The 14,786-nt window shown below is 42.4% G+C and overlaps 1 protein-coding gene across 2 annotated transcripts in view; it reads right to left on the reverse strand.

Annotated features, from left to right (window-relative positions):
* Window positions 1-14,786, reverse strand: part of PGAP1 (post-GPI attachment to proteins inositol deacylase 1) — a 707,270-nt gene that overhangs the window by 669,241 nt on the left and 23,243 nt on the right. For both annotated transcript variants that reach the window (XM_088456228.1, XM_088456226.1), the window contains exon 2: window positions 5,691-5,844. In XM_088456228.1, coding sequence (XP_088312354.1) covers window positions 5,691-5,844 — 154 coding nt within the window. The remainder of the gene's footprint in view (window positions 1-5,690; window positions 5,845-14,786) is intronic.

Consider the following 14,786-nt stretch of genomic DNA (forward strand, 5'->3'; position numbering starts at 1 on the left):
GGGGATTACCACTGGGGGAACTACCAGGGGGGGGATTACTACTGGGGGCACTAAAAGGGGGGGATTACCACTGGGGGCACTAAAAGGGGGGGATTACTACTGGGGGCACAACCAGGGGGAATTACTACTGGGGGCACTACCAGCTGCTGCATTTCCCACCCTAGGCTTATACTCGAGTCAATAAGTTTTCCCAGTTTTTTGTGGTAAAAGTAGGTACCTCGGCTTATATTCGGGTCGACTTATACTCGAGTATATACGGTATATTATTAATATTTATATGGTACATCCACATCCCTTTTGCTGATTTTACCTATATTTAATCCACCTTTTATACACCTATCTATCCACTTGAAACTCCAGATATCCCTTGTTCTATTCATCTCATTATAAATATATAACTGTCTCGTCACGCAGATATATGTGTGATCACCTACATTGGACAATGAGTTATCCCTTCAAATCATCAGCCATAACATTGCCTACTTCTATATATAAAGATCCCCCTTCAACACAGCCACAGGTTATTTTCCTAATTGTTAATTGCAACTCTTTACAGCTATCCATCTACACTCTGCCAGAACAGATTCATGCTGCCTTAATTACACACACCTTATGACACCCATGCCTCACCCACATCACCATGGAGATTGATAGCCAGGGCACCTTATGATGTCATCCAATACTCATGTATATATTGCCCTCTTCCAATATGGCGCCACATCACTCCCCTAAGAAGGCCTGACGGCTTGCGATGAGTTCGGAGTACACCTCTCAGACTTCCTTTCATCCACCCTGGGAGAACCCTCAATTTTCCCCACCCCGCTAATCCATCCAGCTCCAAGTCTACTCACCATCGGGCGAGTTAGAACGCGCAGATAGTGAGAGGGACTCCCGCCATGACGGCCCGCGGTATCTCGCGATACCCCAGCACCAGAAGCGACACGTGTCCCGGCGTGACTGCAGAGACCAAGCCGGTGAACACACGGACGGTGTTCATCGGAATAGGGTCCGGGTGAACTCAAGACAAGAAGACAGAAGAAAGAAGAGTAAAGTAAGTGAGGCCTCACTGGGACTTATAACTGAAGACTTTCTATACACTGCCACATTTGGGGAGTCAAGGGATGCCTACCCCCCCGGCTATTACTCTCCATCCCCATTCATCATCCTCTCCATACCTGGTTGCTTCCCCCCCATTCCTTTTTACGTTTCAACATTATTTGTTTTTACCTATTAGAACCATGTGTACTGGAATATTACTCACCACTTTACTCCTAAGAACACTGTGACTCTATTAAAAGGCGTTAAATACATCTCTTTTGAATCAGCTTGATATTTACATATGTATATAGAAGCTTAGTTACACATTTACGCACAGGTGCAGTCTTCATTTGTTGATTTAAGGCTTGGCTTATCTCACTCTTACCCATTCCCTTATTTATATATTATCAAATTCGGAGTTATGTGGCTAGCATACTTTCCAAGTTGACGGAGAATGATAAAACATGTGCTGGATGGTGTGCTGCGCCGCTGCCCAAGAGGAGGCGGTTCTACTTCATTATTGTATTCACATATCAAACGCTCTATAGATTTAGAAAAAGTACAATCACTTAGTGTTAAGTGGACAAATTATTTTCCAAACATTACACTTAAAACCAGTCTCACTGCCTTTGCCCACCTTAACAAGATCTTGGTTTCTGCCTCCTACACAAAAATATACTACAAACTCTTACATCATGCGCATTACACACCTAAGTTACGTTTCTTGATGGGGGTTTCCACTGATTCTAACGGTTTTAAGTGTCATGCACCTTAAGCGGACCTCTATCATTGTATGTGGAACTGATCAGAAGTTAGAAAGTTTTGGTCCATAATTCACATATATATTAGAGATGTTTTGGGTATATCGATTACGGTTTCTCCTGAATGGGCACTGTGTGACATATACCTAACTTCCGACCAAACCAAACACCCGCTGGGGCAACGTATTTTAATAGCTAAAATTGCTTCTGCTGGGAAGAAAACTATTCTATACCAATGGATATCCTCAGACACTTTAACATTATCTTTACTTATGCCACGCATTTCATATTTATTTCATATGGATTGGCTAGAATGTCAATTAATAAAAGAAAAAAGGGCTCAAATTCTTTGATATATGGTTACCGTATATTTATACTCTACCTTCTAATATTAGGGACAAACTTCGACGTGCAGTGATATGGACATCCTGGTACAATTTAGAGGAGGTCCACCTTTCTAGCATGTATGCTCCGATGTTCTCAGATGCTTAGCTGAGCAGCGCGCAGTTCTCTCACTCCATATGTGTTATTATTTATTCTATTATACACTGTGCACAAGTTGCATTAATATTGTAATGGATACAAATTTTTGTACACAAAGGATTGTGCCATGTTATATGTACAACTGTTATATTGAGCAGTTTACCAATAAAATATTGGTAAACTGGCAAATTGGCAAAGGCTTCTTTGGCAAAGGCTTCTTACATATGGTAAACAAAGATCAGCAACAATAAATCAGCTTACATGGCCGAGTATTCAAAGCACAGTCATGGTTCAAATTGTCCAACATAGAGAGAGCTGCTGAAGGTGCAACCTCTCCCTCACATTTCCACTGACTAACTCAACTTACCAGGTATTTATACCTTAGCTGGTCTTAATTGAGGTAAGGGTGTGGTTCCTCCCTGGCTACAGGGAGGTTAACCCTTTCCTCAGAATGTGGGAGATCCCCACTCTGTCACAGTGACACTTGTATATCAGTGTGCGACTGAGTCTCTGAATCAGCATGTAAAGTGCTACCATGCAGCGGCTGCAGCTTTATTCCACGGCAAGTTCTGTTTACAGACTCAGTCTCGCACAGATATACAAGCGTTACAGTACATCGCTGGTGCGTCAGAGTTGCATCGCATTGCAATTTAGATGCAACTCCAGCAAAAGAAGACACCTGGTGCTAGCAGAGTTGCAGTTGCACTCATGCCAGGCATATCGCATTGCATGTCATATTGAGCCTAGATGAACAAAGACACATCTGTATGTTGACAACCTACTATTGGCAGGCCTAAAGAAGGCATCGGAGAAATAAAGGAGTTACTTGGTCAGAAGTTTAAAAATTAAAGACCTAGGTCCAGTGCATGATTTGTTAGGATCAAACAAGACCTAGAGAAGAGTATTATATTTATCGACCAGTAGACGTACTGTATATTGAAAATATGTTTGAAAAGTATGACATGTCGATTGCCAAACCTATTACCTAAAGAGAAGAAAGAGGATATGGAAAATGTCACACCAGAATGCTATCGGGCATCTGATGCATGCAATTGTTGCAACTCAGCCAGATATCATACATGCGGTGAGCAGAGTCAGACAGTTTGCTACAAATCCAGGAAGATAGCATTCGACAGCTGGAAAAAGGATCCTGAAATATTTAAAAAGGGACGCCATTTATGAAGTTAGAATTCACCAGGTCCAGGAATTCCACATATGAGTCATTCTACGATGTCGAATTGGGGGCAGATGAGGATGACCACCATTCCTATATGGGATACTTGTTCCTACTGGTAGACGCAGCTGTCAGCTGGGCAAGCAGGATACAGCCCACAATAACATTGTCAACCATAGACGCAGAATATATGGCATTGACTGAATCAGCCATGGAGGCTCTATACCTCAAGGAAACCTTTAGTGAACTGAATGTCAAACATACAAGATTCAGTACCTTCGACATTGAATGCTAACTATTTGTCACACAGCACCAAGCATCACAGAAGATCGAAGCATATTGAGATAAGACTTAATTCTTGAATTCATGGAATAGAGATCAGTTGATGTAGTCCACATCGACAGCAAGGAAAATCCTGCAGATGTGCTAAAGAAAGGGGCCACACCACATTCACTTATGATGTCTCAGAGAATATGTGGACTGAATATGTTGACAAATTTATTTTACAGGTTGCTACAGAAAAGCTGAAATTAAATGTTTGTGTAAAGAACCTTGTAGCGTATAGAACCCCGCTCCATTAAAGCTCCACTCCATCATTGAACATTTAACAGAGTACAGCTGTACCTGCTTATCTCTCAATTAACCAACTCCACAGTTTGAGTCATCCACTGATGTGTGCCATATAAACACCTGCACACACATCATAGATAAAGTGAACAGCTAGAACCAAACCCATGATTTATTTGTGTGGAGCTGGAAACTCTCAACAAAGAGAGAATTGTGGACAAACCCTTTACAATTTTGAAACAGCCTCAACAATAAAATGGGAAAGGTGCTCTTCACAGCCAGGATGCAACCGGAGGTGACCATGGAAACAAATGAGTTCCAACTACAAAAACTTTCCAGGATCCCAATTTCATAAGCATAGGACCCACACAAACTGCCACCACCCCATTCATTATATAATTACTCCTTACACTTCGGGAGAAAAAAAAAATGGGGTCAGCTTGAATTCCAAACTAAATATTGTAAGAATAAATAGCCAAGGACTTAAAGATGTGTAGTGATTATATTTGTAAAACTGGTTCAGAATGAAAGCTTTGATTAAGCATAAAAAGATGGAGATGGTCAGTTATTACTTAGAGGTCCTAGGTTTTTCCCCAAGATTTGGTACTCAATAGAACCTTTGGGGAACTTAATTCTACTTGTTACCTGGGAGGTTTGTATTGTAGTCCAAGCTGCCCCTATGGTCACAAAGACCCCCCTTGCCCACCCTACATTGCTATCCCACCAAGGGCTATTATTAGTACAGCTTCATACCACAATGCACAAAGGGAGCAGGGCACATCTTTTGACCACTATTTTGCTGTGAACAATCAAGTCAATGATCTGTGAAGGCAAGGAAAGTGAATAGGACAATAATTTAACAATCACTTTTTTTCTTATTTATTGTTGTAGGTTAAAGTAATCTACTGCCAGATTACAATACATCACTATAAGAAATGAATACATTAGAGAAGATGAGAGCTTCATGCCTCCGTGGCTATAGAAACTCTAGCAGCCCCAACTGATACTGTAGATCCTCTTTATTACTGTGTTCAATTGGGTTCACAAATCTTTTACACTGACATTCAGCTGATTGGGTAACGAATCAAGTAGTTACATGGGCACAGCAATAGAACTGGAGGCTGTCCCTGATGGGAACAGGAGGACCAATCAATCAAGCTTTGGCTCAGACCACCCTCTGTCACCATTTTAAGTTTGTGAACAACCTTTTTTTTTTTTATAGTAAGAGCAAGCAACTACAATAAATTCAAGAATAGTTTTCAATTATATATTATTAAGCACATCTTCATCTAAACCTTCTTCCATGAGCAGAATTCTTCTTTTGCAAGACATTCCATTTACCTCTAAACACTTATTGCCACTTATTTTGTACTATTCTATATGCACACAGAATTCAGTTATTTCACAGCCCATAAAGCTATATGATTAGGTGAAACAGTGCTGTTAGAAGCACTTTATTATTGTAGAGTTCTCCTAACAGCAAACATTTGATCTTAAGAATTGAGAGGGTCACATAGTTTGGCCTGTAAATGTGATCGTTCTAAGTAGCAAACAAAAAATAAACAACAATCACCACAAAATAAATTTTGTTTGCAAAAACAGTGCTTCCACTGCTCTGCATTCCTTTCATGTTAAGATATGAGAAGACACCATCATTATGAACATACCTTGTTTGTAACTACCAGCATTCCCAGGAAGAAATAAAACTGGAATTCCATTTAAGGAAAGATTTTTGTTTTCTTCCGCATAAATACCTTCGCCATATAGATAAAGTTCATATGCCGGAAATAGTCTGGACACTTTTTGGGGAAGTTTTATTTTCTAAAACAAAGACAAAAAAAGACAAATACAAAAGACAAAAAAAGAAAGCAAATTAAAAAAGGTAACTTGGAATAAATGAAGCAAATCGTTTACAGATGCTGCAATGCAGCTAAACAAATGGCCTGCCAACAAATTGGAAAGAATCTAGAAAAAAAAACTTAAATATATTTTAACTATCTAGTTATTAAATGTTTTATAAAATAATGCACACTTATGGCAAGAGCAAGAGAAAGGTAGGGCCACTTTAAGCGCAGCATGTATTGAATACAAGGTAAGTTATTAAAAGCGCTTCATAAAGGTTGCTGCCTTGTGCTGGGTACACACTGGCCACATCGGCCGTTTAATTGAATGGCCGATATATATTGTGTGCACGTTGGCCAGTGTGTACAGACGAAATATGTCTGAACAATGTAGTTCACAGATATATAGCATCAGTTGTGCAGCACAGCCAATGGCAGATATATAAGCTCATTGTGTTGTGTGTACGGGCCGTCAGCTGACCGCCCGTACACTTGCTGCAGAGGCTGCAGGGAATGGGGGGTGCAAAGCTCCCCTGGTCAGATGGCAGTGATTTTTGTTCAGCTTATATGAACAACCATCATCTGCAGGTCAGTCGATCTGCAGATATATCCATCAGGTGTGTACCCACCTTAAGAGTGCTCTATAGTGTATTTATATTAAAAAAAAATTCTCTGAAACTGAAAAAATTAAAAACCTAATAAAATTATGTGCCAATATAATAAATCATCAGAGTGAATTGTTTGGACAGATTTAAAGGCTGGAAGATCAAGGGCTCTAGTATTGGTAGGGACTGGCCCTTGCATGCAATGACAATGCAGGGATTTTAAAAAATTGAGGTGTTGACCATAGCAACCTTATTAGCTTCTAGCTATCATTTAACTTGTATAGTCTAGAAAATGTAAAGAAAACATCTGATTGGTTGCAATGTAACTACATTTTTACTTTTCACTAGTTTTGTTAAATGCTGGTGTATTGTATATCAATCTTATCAGTCCTGTTCAGAAGCAACTAATTCTGGGAAGTGTAAAAGAAACACAAACAGAGAAAGTTGGGTTTTTCAGTAATGTGCTGAACTGTATCCTAAAAACTGTAATCTCAGCAGTTGGAAGTGGTACACAATGTTTGGTTGTGTATGCCACTCATCAGAATGTTAAATTAATGAAAAGTTTAGCAAAGTTAAAGTATATGGTAGTGGATGACATATCACATACAAGTAATTATAAAGTATGTCAAGCAACTGGGATCAGTATAAAAGATAGAGAAGAATAAGACAGACAATGGCTAGATAAACAGATGTTAGACAGGCAATAGGTCGACAGGTACAAAAGGTTGACCCTTTTTTCTTTTTAAGCCTAATATTCACCCGAACCGTCCCTTCTAGTGCCTAAAACGAACTATAAAAAATACAGTGCACCCAGAAAGTATTCACAGCGTTCACTTTTTCCACATTTTGTTATGTTACAGCCTTATTCCAAAATTGAATAAATTAATTTTTGTCCTCAAAATTCTACACACAATACCCCATAATGACGTGTAAAAAGTTTTTTTGAGATTTTTGAAAATGTAATTTAAAAAAAAACAACTAAGAAATCACATGTACATAAGTATTTTTGTAACTGTTGACATTCATCCACGTCAACCTTTTCTGTGTCCACCTATTGCCTGTCTAATATCTGTTGTCTATCTAGACATTGTCAACTTTTTTAATGTCTATCTATTGATCGAAACCCACCGCAACTCCAGAGTGCCATTTAAATGAATGCAATAACAGTCCAGGTACGGATCATTAAAAGTAAAAGCTAATGAACAAATTGGAAGATGAGAGAATGTTGTTACAAACAAACAGGCAAAAAGTACAGTTTTTAAATATTTACTAAAAGCACTGAAGATATTTTTGAAACGTTCTGTGAATAACTCAATAATTGAAAACACTCTTTTATAGCTCAACAGCAATCTAAAAACTACAACTAGCTTTAAGAGTCTATTAAGGAGAATGAGGCGATCCTCACTTTAGACTTCTTTGGGGGGAATTCAATTCAACGCGAGGGAATTGAAGGGAGCTCCCGAAGCTATTCAATACACCGCGCTGTTTGGGCGGGCTAAGGATTTCTTCTTGCAACCCCCTGGGGATGCGAGGAGAAATCCGACCAAAATGCCAGGCGCGCAGCTGTTTTTTTGCATAGCGCGGCGCTAACAGCTGCTGCTGGGCACCGCGATAACCGGCATTCTCCGACCACACAGCGCACTGAATTGAATAGCTCCGGGAGCTCGTTCCCAGCGCTATACAATTCGCATTGAATTGAATTCCCCCCTTAGAATACTACTCTTTTGTGGTGAAGTCCTTTCATTGGAACACTGATCATGTTATGGTACATCCCACTGCAATCTAAACAGAGATCAAAATTAAATGAAATGCAAAAGCTTTGTGTTAATTTCTTAATAACCAATACAGAACACAAGCTGTACACTTCCAATCCTCAATCTTATGTTAACATTGCAAAAGGTTTTCTACTTTTCTGTTGGGTCAGCTGCACAGTACAAGAGCAGGAAAAATTTCTCTAGCCGTACAAACTCAGATGATACATGACAGATAGAATCTGATAAGTTGCTGTGGTTAACACCTCCACTTTTCCAAACCCCTCTGCAGACCAATTCTTTTTATTGCCGTAGATGAGAAATTTTTATATGGCGCATTTCGAAATCTTATTTTGTAGAATAAACCCCCTAGGATATCCTGCCAACCATTACACCGTCTGTGATTGTCAGATGGCTCGTTATACAAATTCCCACTCTTTTCTGACAGACCAACACTTAGGGCTAAATTTCCCAAGCATCGGTTTTGGCGTCAATTGTAGTCTGATGGGCATTGACATAGGCTTAGAGGGGTATCCAACTAGCCACGATAAATATGGCACTTTCGTGAGATCCCGCTCATCAGGGTCATTGTGGGAAAACTACTACTATCATTTTCGTTTTATCACAGCTATGCAATTACTAGAGAGTTTCTGGCTTATCTCCTGAAAAGTTACCTACTGCGCGGTTAGAGGGAGGTAACTTTTCGTCTTCCTGTTTTCTCAGGTATTTAAATGGCTACCCAGTCGTTGGCCAGCCACCATATTGAACAGCCTGCAGTTCTGAGAGGTGAATTGGTGCTGTCAATTTGATTTGTGTGTCAAGTACACAGCGTTGGCAGTAGCTGCAGGAGCAGAGAAACAGCAGCAGCAGTCATCAGCAGCAGAGGTGAGGACAATTTTTTTTAGCATGTACCATTGTATCCCTGCACCCTTCCTTACCAACTTTCTCATGAATACACATGGCCATACAATAGACACATATAGCCACCCTCCCCCTTAACATGCAAACACAGAGCCACCCTTATACTCTTAAGGGCCTCTATAGCCACCGCTCAGCCCACCCATGCACACCCATCTATCGCTATAGGCCCTATATGCTTCCCTCACCCCATCCATGCAACCACATGGAAACCTATCCATCCGTATGGGTACCTATAGCCACCCATGCAACCACATGGGCACCCATCTTCCCCTATGGGCCCATATAGCCATCCCTCTCCGCACCCAATTGCCCATCAAGAGATTCTTTTTATTTAGTATTTTGTGTTTTTTGTTAGACTTATTAAAATAATGTCCCGGGAAAAGCATCCACATATTCCCTGTAAACCTCCCTCTTCTGTGGAATCCTTGGACAATGATTAAGAGTGGCAGCCTACTCAGGGTCAAGCATCCAGACCTAAGGATCGTTTGATGGCGAGGGAAACAGTCTCAGTCCAGGACACAAACTACAGAAGTACAGTATATCTACACAATGTTAGTTTATCAATAACCCAGGTACCCTCTCCTACAGTTACTCACATATCCAGCTACACAGTCATTTTGGCACACTCATGCTCACCCAGGAACACTCCCACACATATCCAGTTACACTTAAAACACAGCTAGGCAGAATCATGCTCACCTATGGCCACTCCCACACATATCCAGGTACACTTACACACAGCTAGGCAGAATCATACTCATCTAGGGACACTCCGCACATATGTAAACATATATTTTTAGATTATAAATTTATTTTAGAAAAGGACAGAGGAACGGAGATCCTCTGAAGAGGAACATGTACAAGTTTCAAGTGGGTCCAAGGCAACTAGAAGTGTTAGATTTTCAAACCATGAAAATTGTGCCTTTATTGATGGTGTCCATGAAAAATAAGAGTTATGGTATAACATACCTTTGTTAGCTCTTTTTCTTCTAGGTCAATAGGGTCCATAGGAACTACCTTGGGGTATGTAGTTGGAGCGATCCAATGCACCAAACAGCTACAGCTTTGGAGCTCCCAGCATGCACTGGTCCTCCTCCCTATATACTCCGCCCTCAGCCACAGGCTTCCGTTTGTAAACAAGCCTAACGATAAGAGATGGAAAGTGGAGAAGGAAGTACAATGTACACATGAAACACTCAACATACGAGGAGGGAATCAGTGATAAAAAAAGGATAAAGAACAGATCCCAACTGAGACCAGGTGAGTCAGGATGGGTGCCTCGAAGAAACAGTTATCAAAGGTAAGTTATACCATAACGCTTATTTTCTTCTTCAGGGTCCATAGGAACTACCTTGGGGATGTCCTAAAGCAGTTCCCTTAAGGGGACGCCCAAAGGAAGCATCCTGGGAGGCAAAAGTATCAAATGCATAGAATTTGATAAAAGTATTGACGGAAGACCAAGCGGTTGCCTTGCACAGCTGTTCAGCCGAGGCGCCATGTCTAAACGCCCATGATGGTCCCACAGACTGAGTGGAATGTGCTGTCACCTTGTTCGGGACAGGGAGATCAGCCTGTGTATAGGCCTGAGAAATAGTCATAAGCAGCCAGCGATCCAAAGTCTGTTTGTTTGCTGGCCAACCTCGCTTGTGAAATCCATATAACACAAAGAGAGAATCTGATTTCCTGATTGAGCTGGTCCGATCCACGTAGATACGTAGGGCTCGAACCACATCCAGGGAAGCTTCACATGTAGACAGATCTGAAGACTGAAAGGCCGGGACTACAATTTCCTCATTTATATGGAAACGGCAAACCACCTTTGGAAGGTAGCCTGCCTTGGTACGGAGAACAGCTCTATTTTGATGAAAAATCAAATATGGCGAGCGACATGACAGTGCTGCCAAGTCAGAAACTCTGAGCTGAATACATGGAGAGGAGAAAAAGTGTCTTCGCTGTCAGCCATCGCAAGTCCACCCTATCCAAGGGTTCAAAGGGATGAGATTGCAATGCCCTGAGAACCAAGGATAAATCCCACGGAGCCACCAGTGGAAGAAATGGAGGTTGCAGCCGAAGACAGAGGGGCAATCTTGCACTGAAACCAAACTGTCAAAGCAGAAACTTGGACTCTCAAAGTAGCCAGGCGAAGACCTAGGTCTAATCCAGCCTGCAGAAAATCAAGTACTCTTGATACCTTGAAAATCTTGTCATATTTTCTGTGGGAACACCAAAGAACAAACGAATACCAAATTCCATTATAGATGCGGGCGGAAGCAGGCTTCCTTGCCCTCAGCATTGTCTGAATCACAGACTCAAAAGCCCTGCCGTCAAAGCCATTTGAGGTAAATCCTTGTATAGGCAGGGACCCTGCACTAGTAGATCCAACCGCAGAGGCATTGGAAATGGACTGTCTGTGGATGACATGTCAGATCGGAGAAAAAATACCTCCTGTTAAAGGCAGGGGCTATTATTATCAATCTGCCGCCTTTTTGCTTGAACTTTCTGACAACACTGAGAAGAAGGGAGATTGGAGGAAACCGGTATGAAAATCTGAAGTTCCACCTCACCGCAAGAGTGTCCACAAAGGGATCCAAGGGGTCCCTTGTTCGAGACCCGTACCTGGGGACCTTGTGGTTGTAACATGACGACGTCCGGTAATCCCCACTTGTCCACCATGATTTGAAACACGACCGGATGAAGAGTCCATTCTCTGGCGTGTATGTCCTGGTGACTTAGGAAGTCCACTTCCCAGTTGAGAACACCTGGGATAAATATTGCCGAGATTGCTGGAAGATGGCATTCTGTCCACAGCAGAATTTTTGCCACTTCCTTCATTGCTGCCGGACTTCGTGTGCCTCCCTGATTATTGATATAGGCCACTGCTGTCGCATTGTCGAACTAAACCTGGAGAGGCCTGCCCTGTAGGAGGTCCTGCGCAAGAGTGCTTTGTGCACTGCACAAAGCTCCAATATAATTATTGGCAGATGACTTTCCTGGACCATCCACCTACTCTGAAAGGTGTGATGAACTATCACCGCTCCCCATCCTCGCAGACTTGCGTCTGTGGTGAGGAGTACCCATTCCGGGATCCATAACGGACGACCCTTGTTTAAATGAGTCGTCTGCAGTTACCAAGCAAGGGAGAGACGAACCTCTAGTGAGATGCAAATCATCTGAGACTTTATCTGATGATACTGACCATCCCAATGAGCCAGAATCCAATGCTGTAGGGACCTGGAGAGGAACTAGGCATAAGCCACCATGTCAAATGTGGCTACCATGCACCAGCATAGCCAAGTGAACTGACACTGTTTGCTTGCAGAGTAGAATGCGCACACGAGATTGTAGTGCCACAACCTTGTCTTTGCGTAGAAGAATCCTCTGTCCCAGAGAGTCCAGCAGCGTCCCCAAGTGTACCATCTGCTGAGTTGGAGAAATAAAATACTTTAACCAAATGATTACTCAACCGTGTTTTTGTTAGCAGACAATGGTCATCCGCAGATGATATTTTAACTAGGGATGTGCATGCTCGGATTAGTTTGGATTTTCCCTCCAAATTCAGATTTTTCCCACAAAAAATCGGGTCTCAGAAAGATGCAAAACATCATATTTCATGGACAAACGTAATTATTCCTGGACAAAAGTCCATGAAAGATGATGTTTGTCCATGAAAGATGACATTTTGCCTCTTTGAGACCCGATTTTTGGCGGGAAAAATCTGAATTTGGCTGGAAAATCAGAGCCTGCACATACTTAATTTTAACATCTCCTGAGATTGTGCCAAAAAAAGGGCATCGTTTAGATATGGCAGTATCCTGACTCCTTCTGAGATGAGCCGTGATGACTGCCATTATCTTGATAAATACTCGAGAGGCTGTGGCTAGAAGGAAGGGTAAAGCCTGAAACTGGTAATGTTGCTGATCTACCACCAATATGAGAAAGCTTTGGTGGGATCTTGCAATCGGGACATGCAAATATGCATCTTGTATGTCCAGGGAGACCATGAAATCTCCAGCCTCCATCACCAGCCATAATTGACCGTAGGGTTTCCATATGGAATTTGGGCACCTGGATGAATCTGTTTTTAGATCCAGAATAGAGCGATGTGACCCATTGGGCTTTTGAAGCAAAAATAAAGACAACCACCCCTTCCTTGTTGCGTCACAGAAATGGGGATTAGGACTCACGATTTCAAGAGGGCCCCAACAGACTCCAGGTAGGCTAAAGCTCTGACCGAGTCTGCAGGAAGGGTTGTACCCACAAACCTCTGAGGGGAATGCCTCAGGTACGTGATGGCATAACCATGAAAGACCAACTCTCACACCCAGGCATCTGTAGTTGTCCGATACCAGGCCTGGGTGAACTGTAGAAGTTGGCCTCCCATCCTGAGACCCCCCAGGGGGAGGCCCGCCCCAACAGACAGTAGGCTTACTGTGTGGCCTGGAAGCAGGGCGCTTGGCTGACCAAGGCTACTTGGGCTGCGGTTTCCTGTAGAAATTACTGTCTGGAGGAAGACTGTTTCTTTGTCCTACTTTGTGGACGAAAGGACAGAAACTAATCCCCTCAAATGGCAAGGATTCAAGGACCTTCTTGGACCCTGCATGCAAGGGACTGATGGTCTTCTTCCACTAAGATCCAGAACTCTGAGGAGGCCGAGTCATACTCTAGAGGCAACAACTGACTAGAACCTCTCATGCCCCTGCCTTACAGCTACAGGTCTACATGCAGAGATTCTAAGGACGGCGACATACTCTGACTAGAGTGAGCAGTAGAATTAACCCAACAGGAATTTATGGCGGGCATACACATAGAAGGATACACATGCCGTGAACACCCCATAGCATGAGGCAATACTGTCACAGCAGGAGCCCACACTTCTGCAGCCTTGTCTACTAAGTATGACAAAACCTGAGGAAAAATGGCCACATAGGGTGGCTCTAGTGCTGGGGCAGATGTACCGGATAGGGCAGGTGGTTGTTTACAACAGTTACTATACAATCCATCCTGTATAACATCCTGCTCAGACAGGCCTGCAAAACAGGACTTACATGTTCTTAGCACTGGCAGTTCATCCTTCTCACCTTTACCTCTAGACATGACAAATGTGTAAATGGTATAAGGTGTACAGTATAAATGCAATGTGACGATTATCAATGAAACACCTCACACACCTGTACAGAGGGATGGGGAGAAACACAGTGATAGGTATACCTGACAGTTTGAAAAAACAGGCAGTATAAATACAGCAGCTAGCATTACAGTCACATACAATACATAAATACGTACAATTGTTATTGCAAATGGACTCTGTATCAACTAACCAGCCCCCAGGGGGTTATGGTAGGATGTAGAGTGCTATGTACCAGACCCAAGGGAGAGGTATATAAACAGACAGACCAAAACTTCTGAGACCAACAGCTTCAGCAGTACACACACAAACGCTAACTGCAAGAGTCACAATGCACGAGATGGTCAGATATAGTAAACCAGATGCAGGAATCCATACCCAGAAGTTTGTGTCATGGGGGAGGAGCGGCCAGGGGAGCGTCCATCTCCCAATGGCTGCGATTATGACGGCTGGGTACGCTGACCTCATGGTAGCAAGACGTTGACTAGTGCGTCTTACCACTCGTCCCCGGCGTCAGACG

Source organism: Taudactylus pleione, unplaced genomic scaffold (assembly GCF_031769625.1).
Source record: "Taudactylus pleione unplaced genomic scaffold, aTauple2 ptg000690l, whole genome shotgun sequence".
NCBI classification, from domain to species: domain Eukaryota; kingdom Metazoa; phylum Chordata; class Amphibia; order Anura; family Myobatrachidae; genus Taudactylus; species Taudactylus pleione.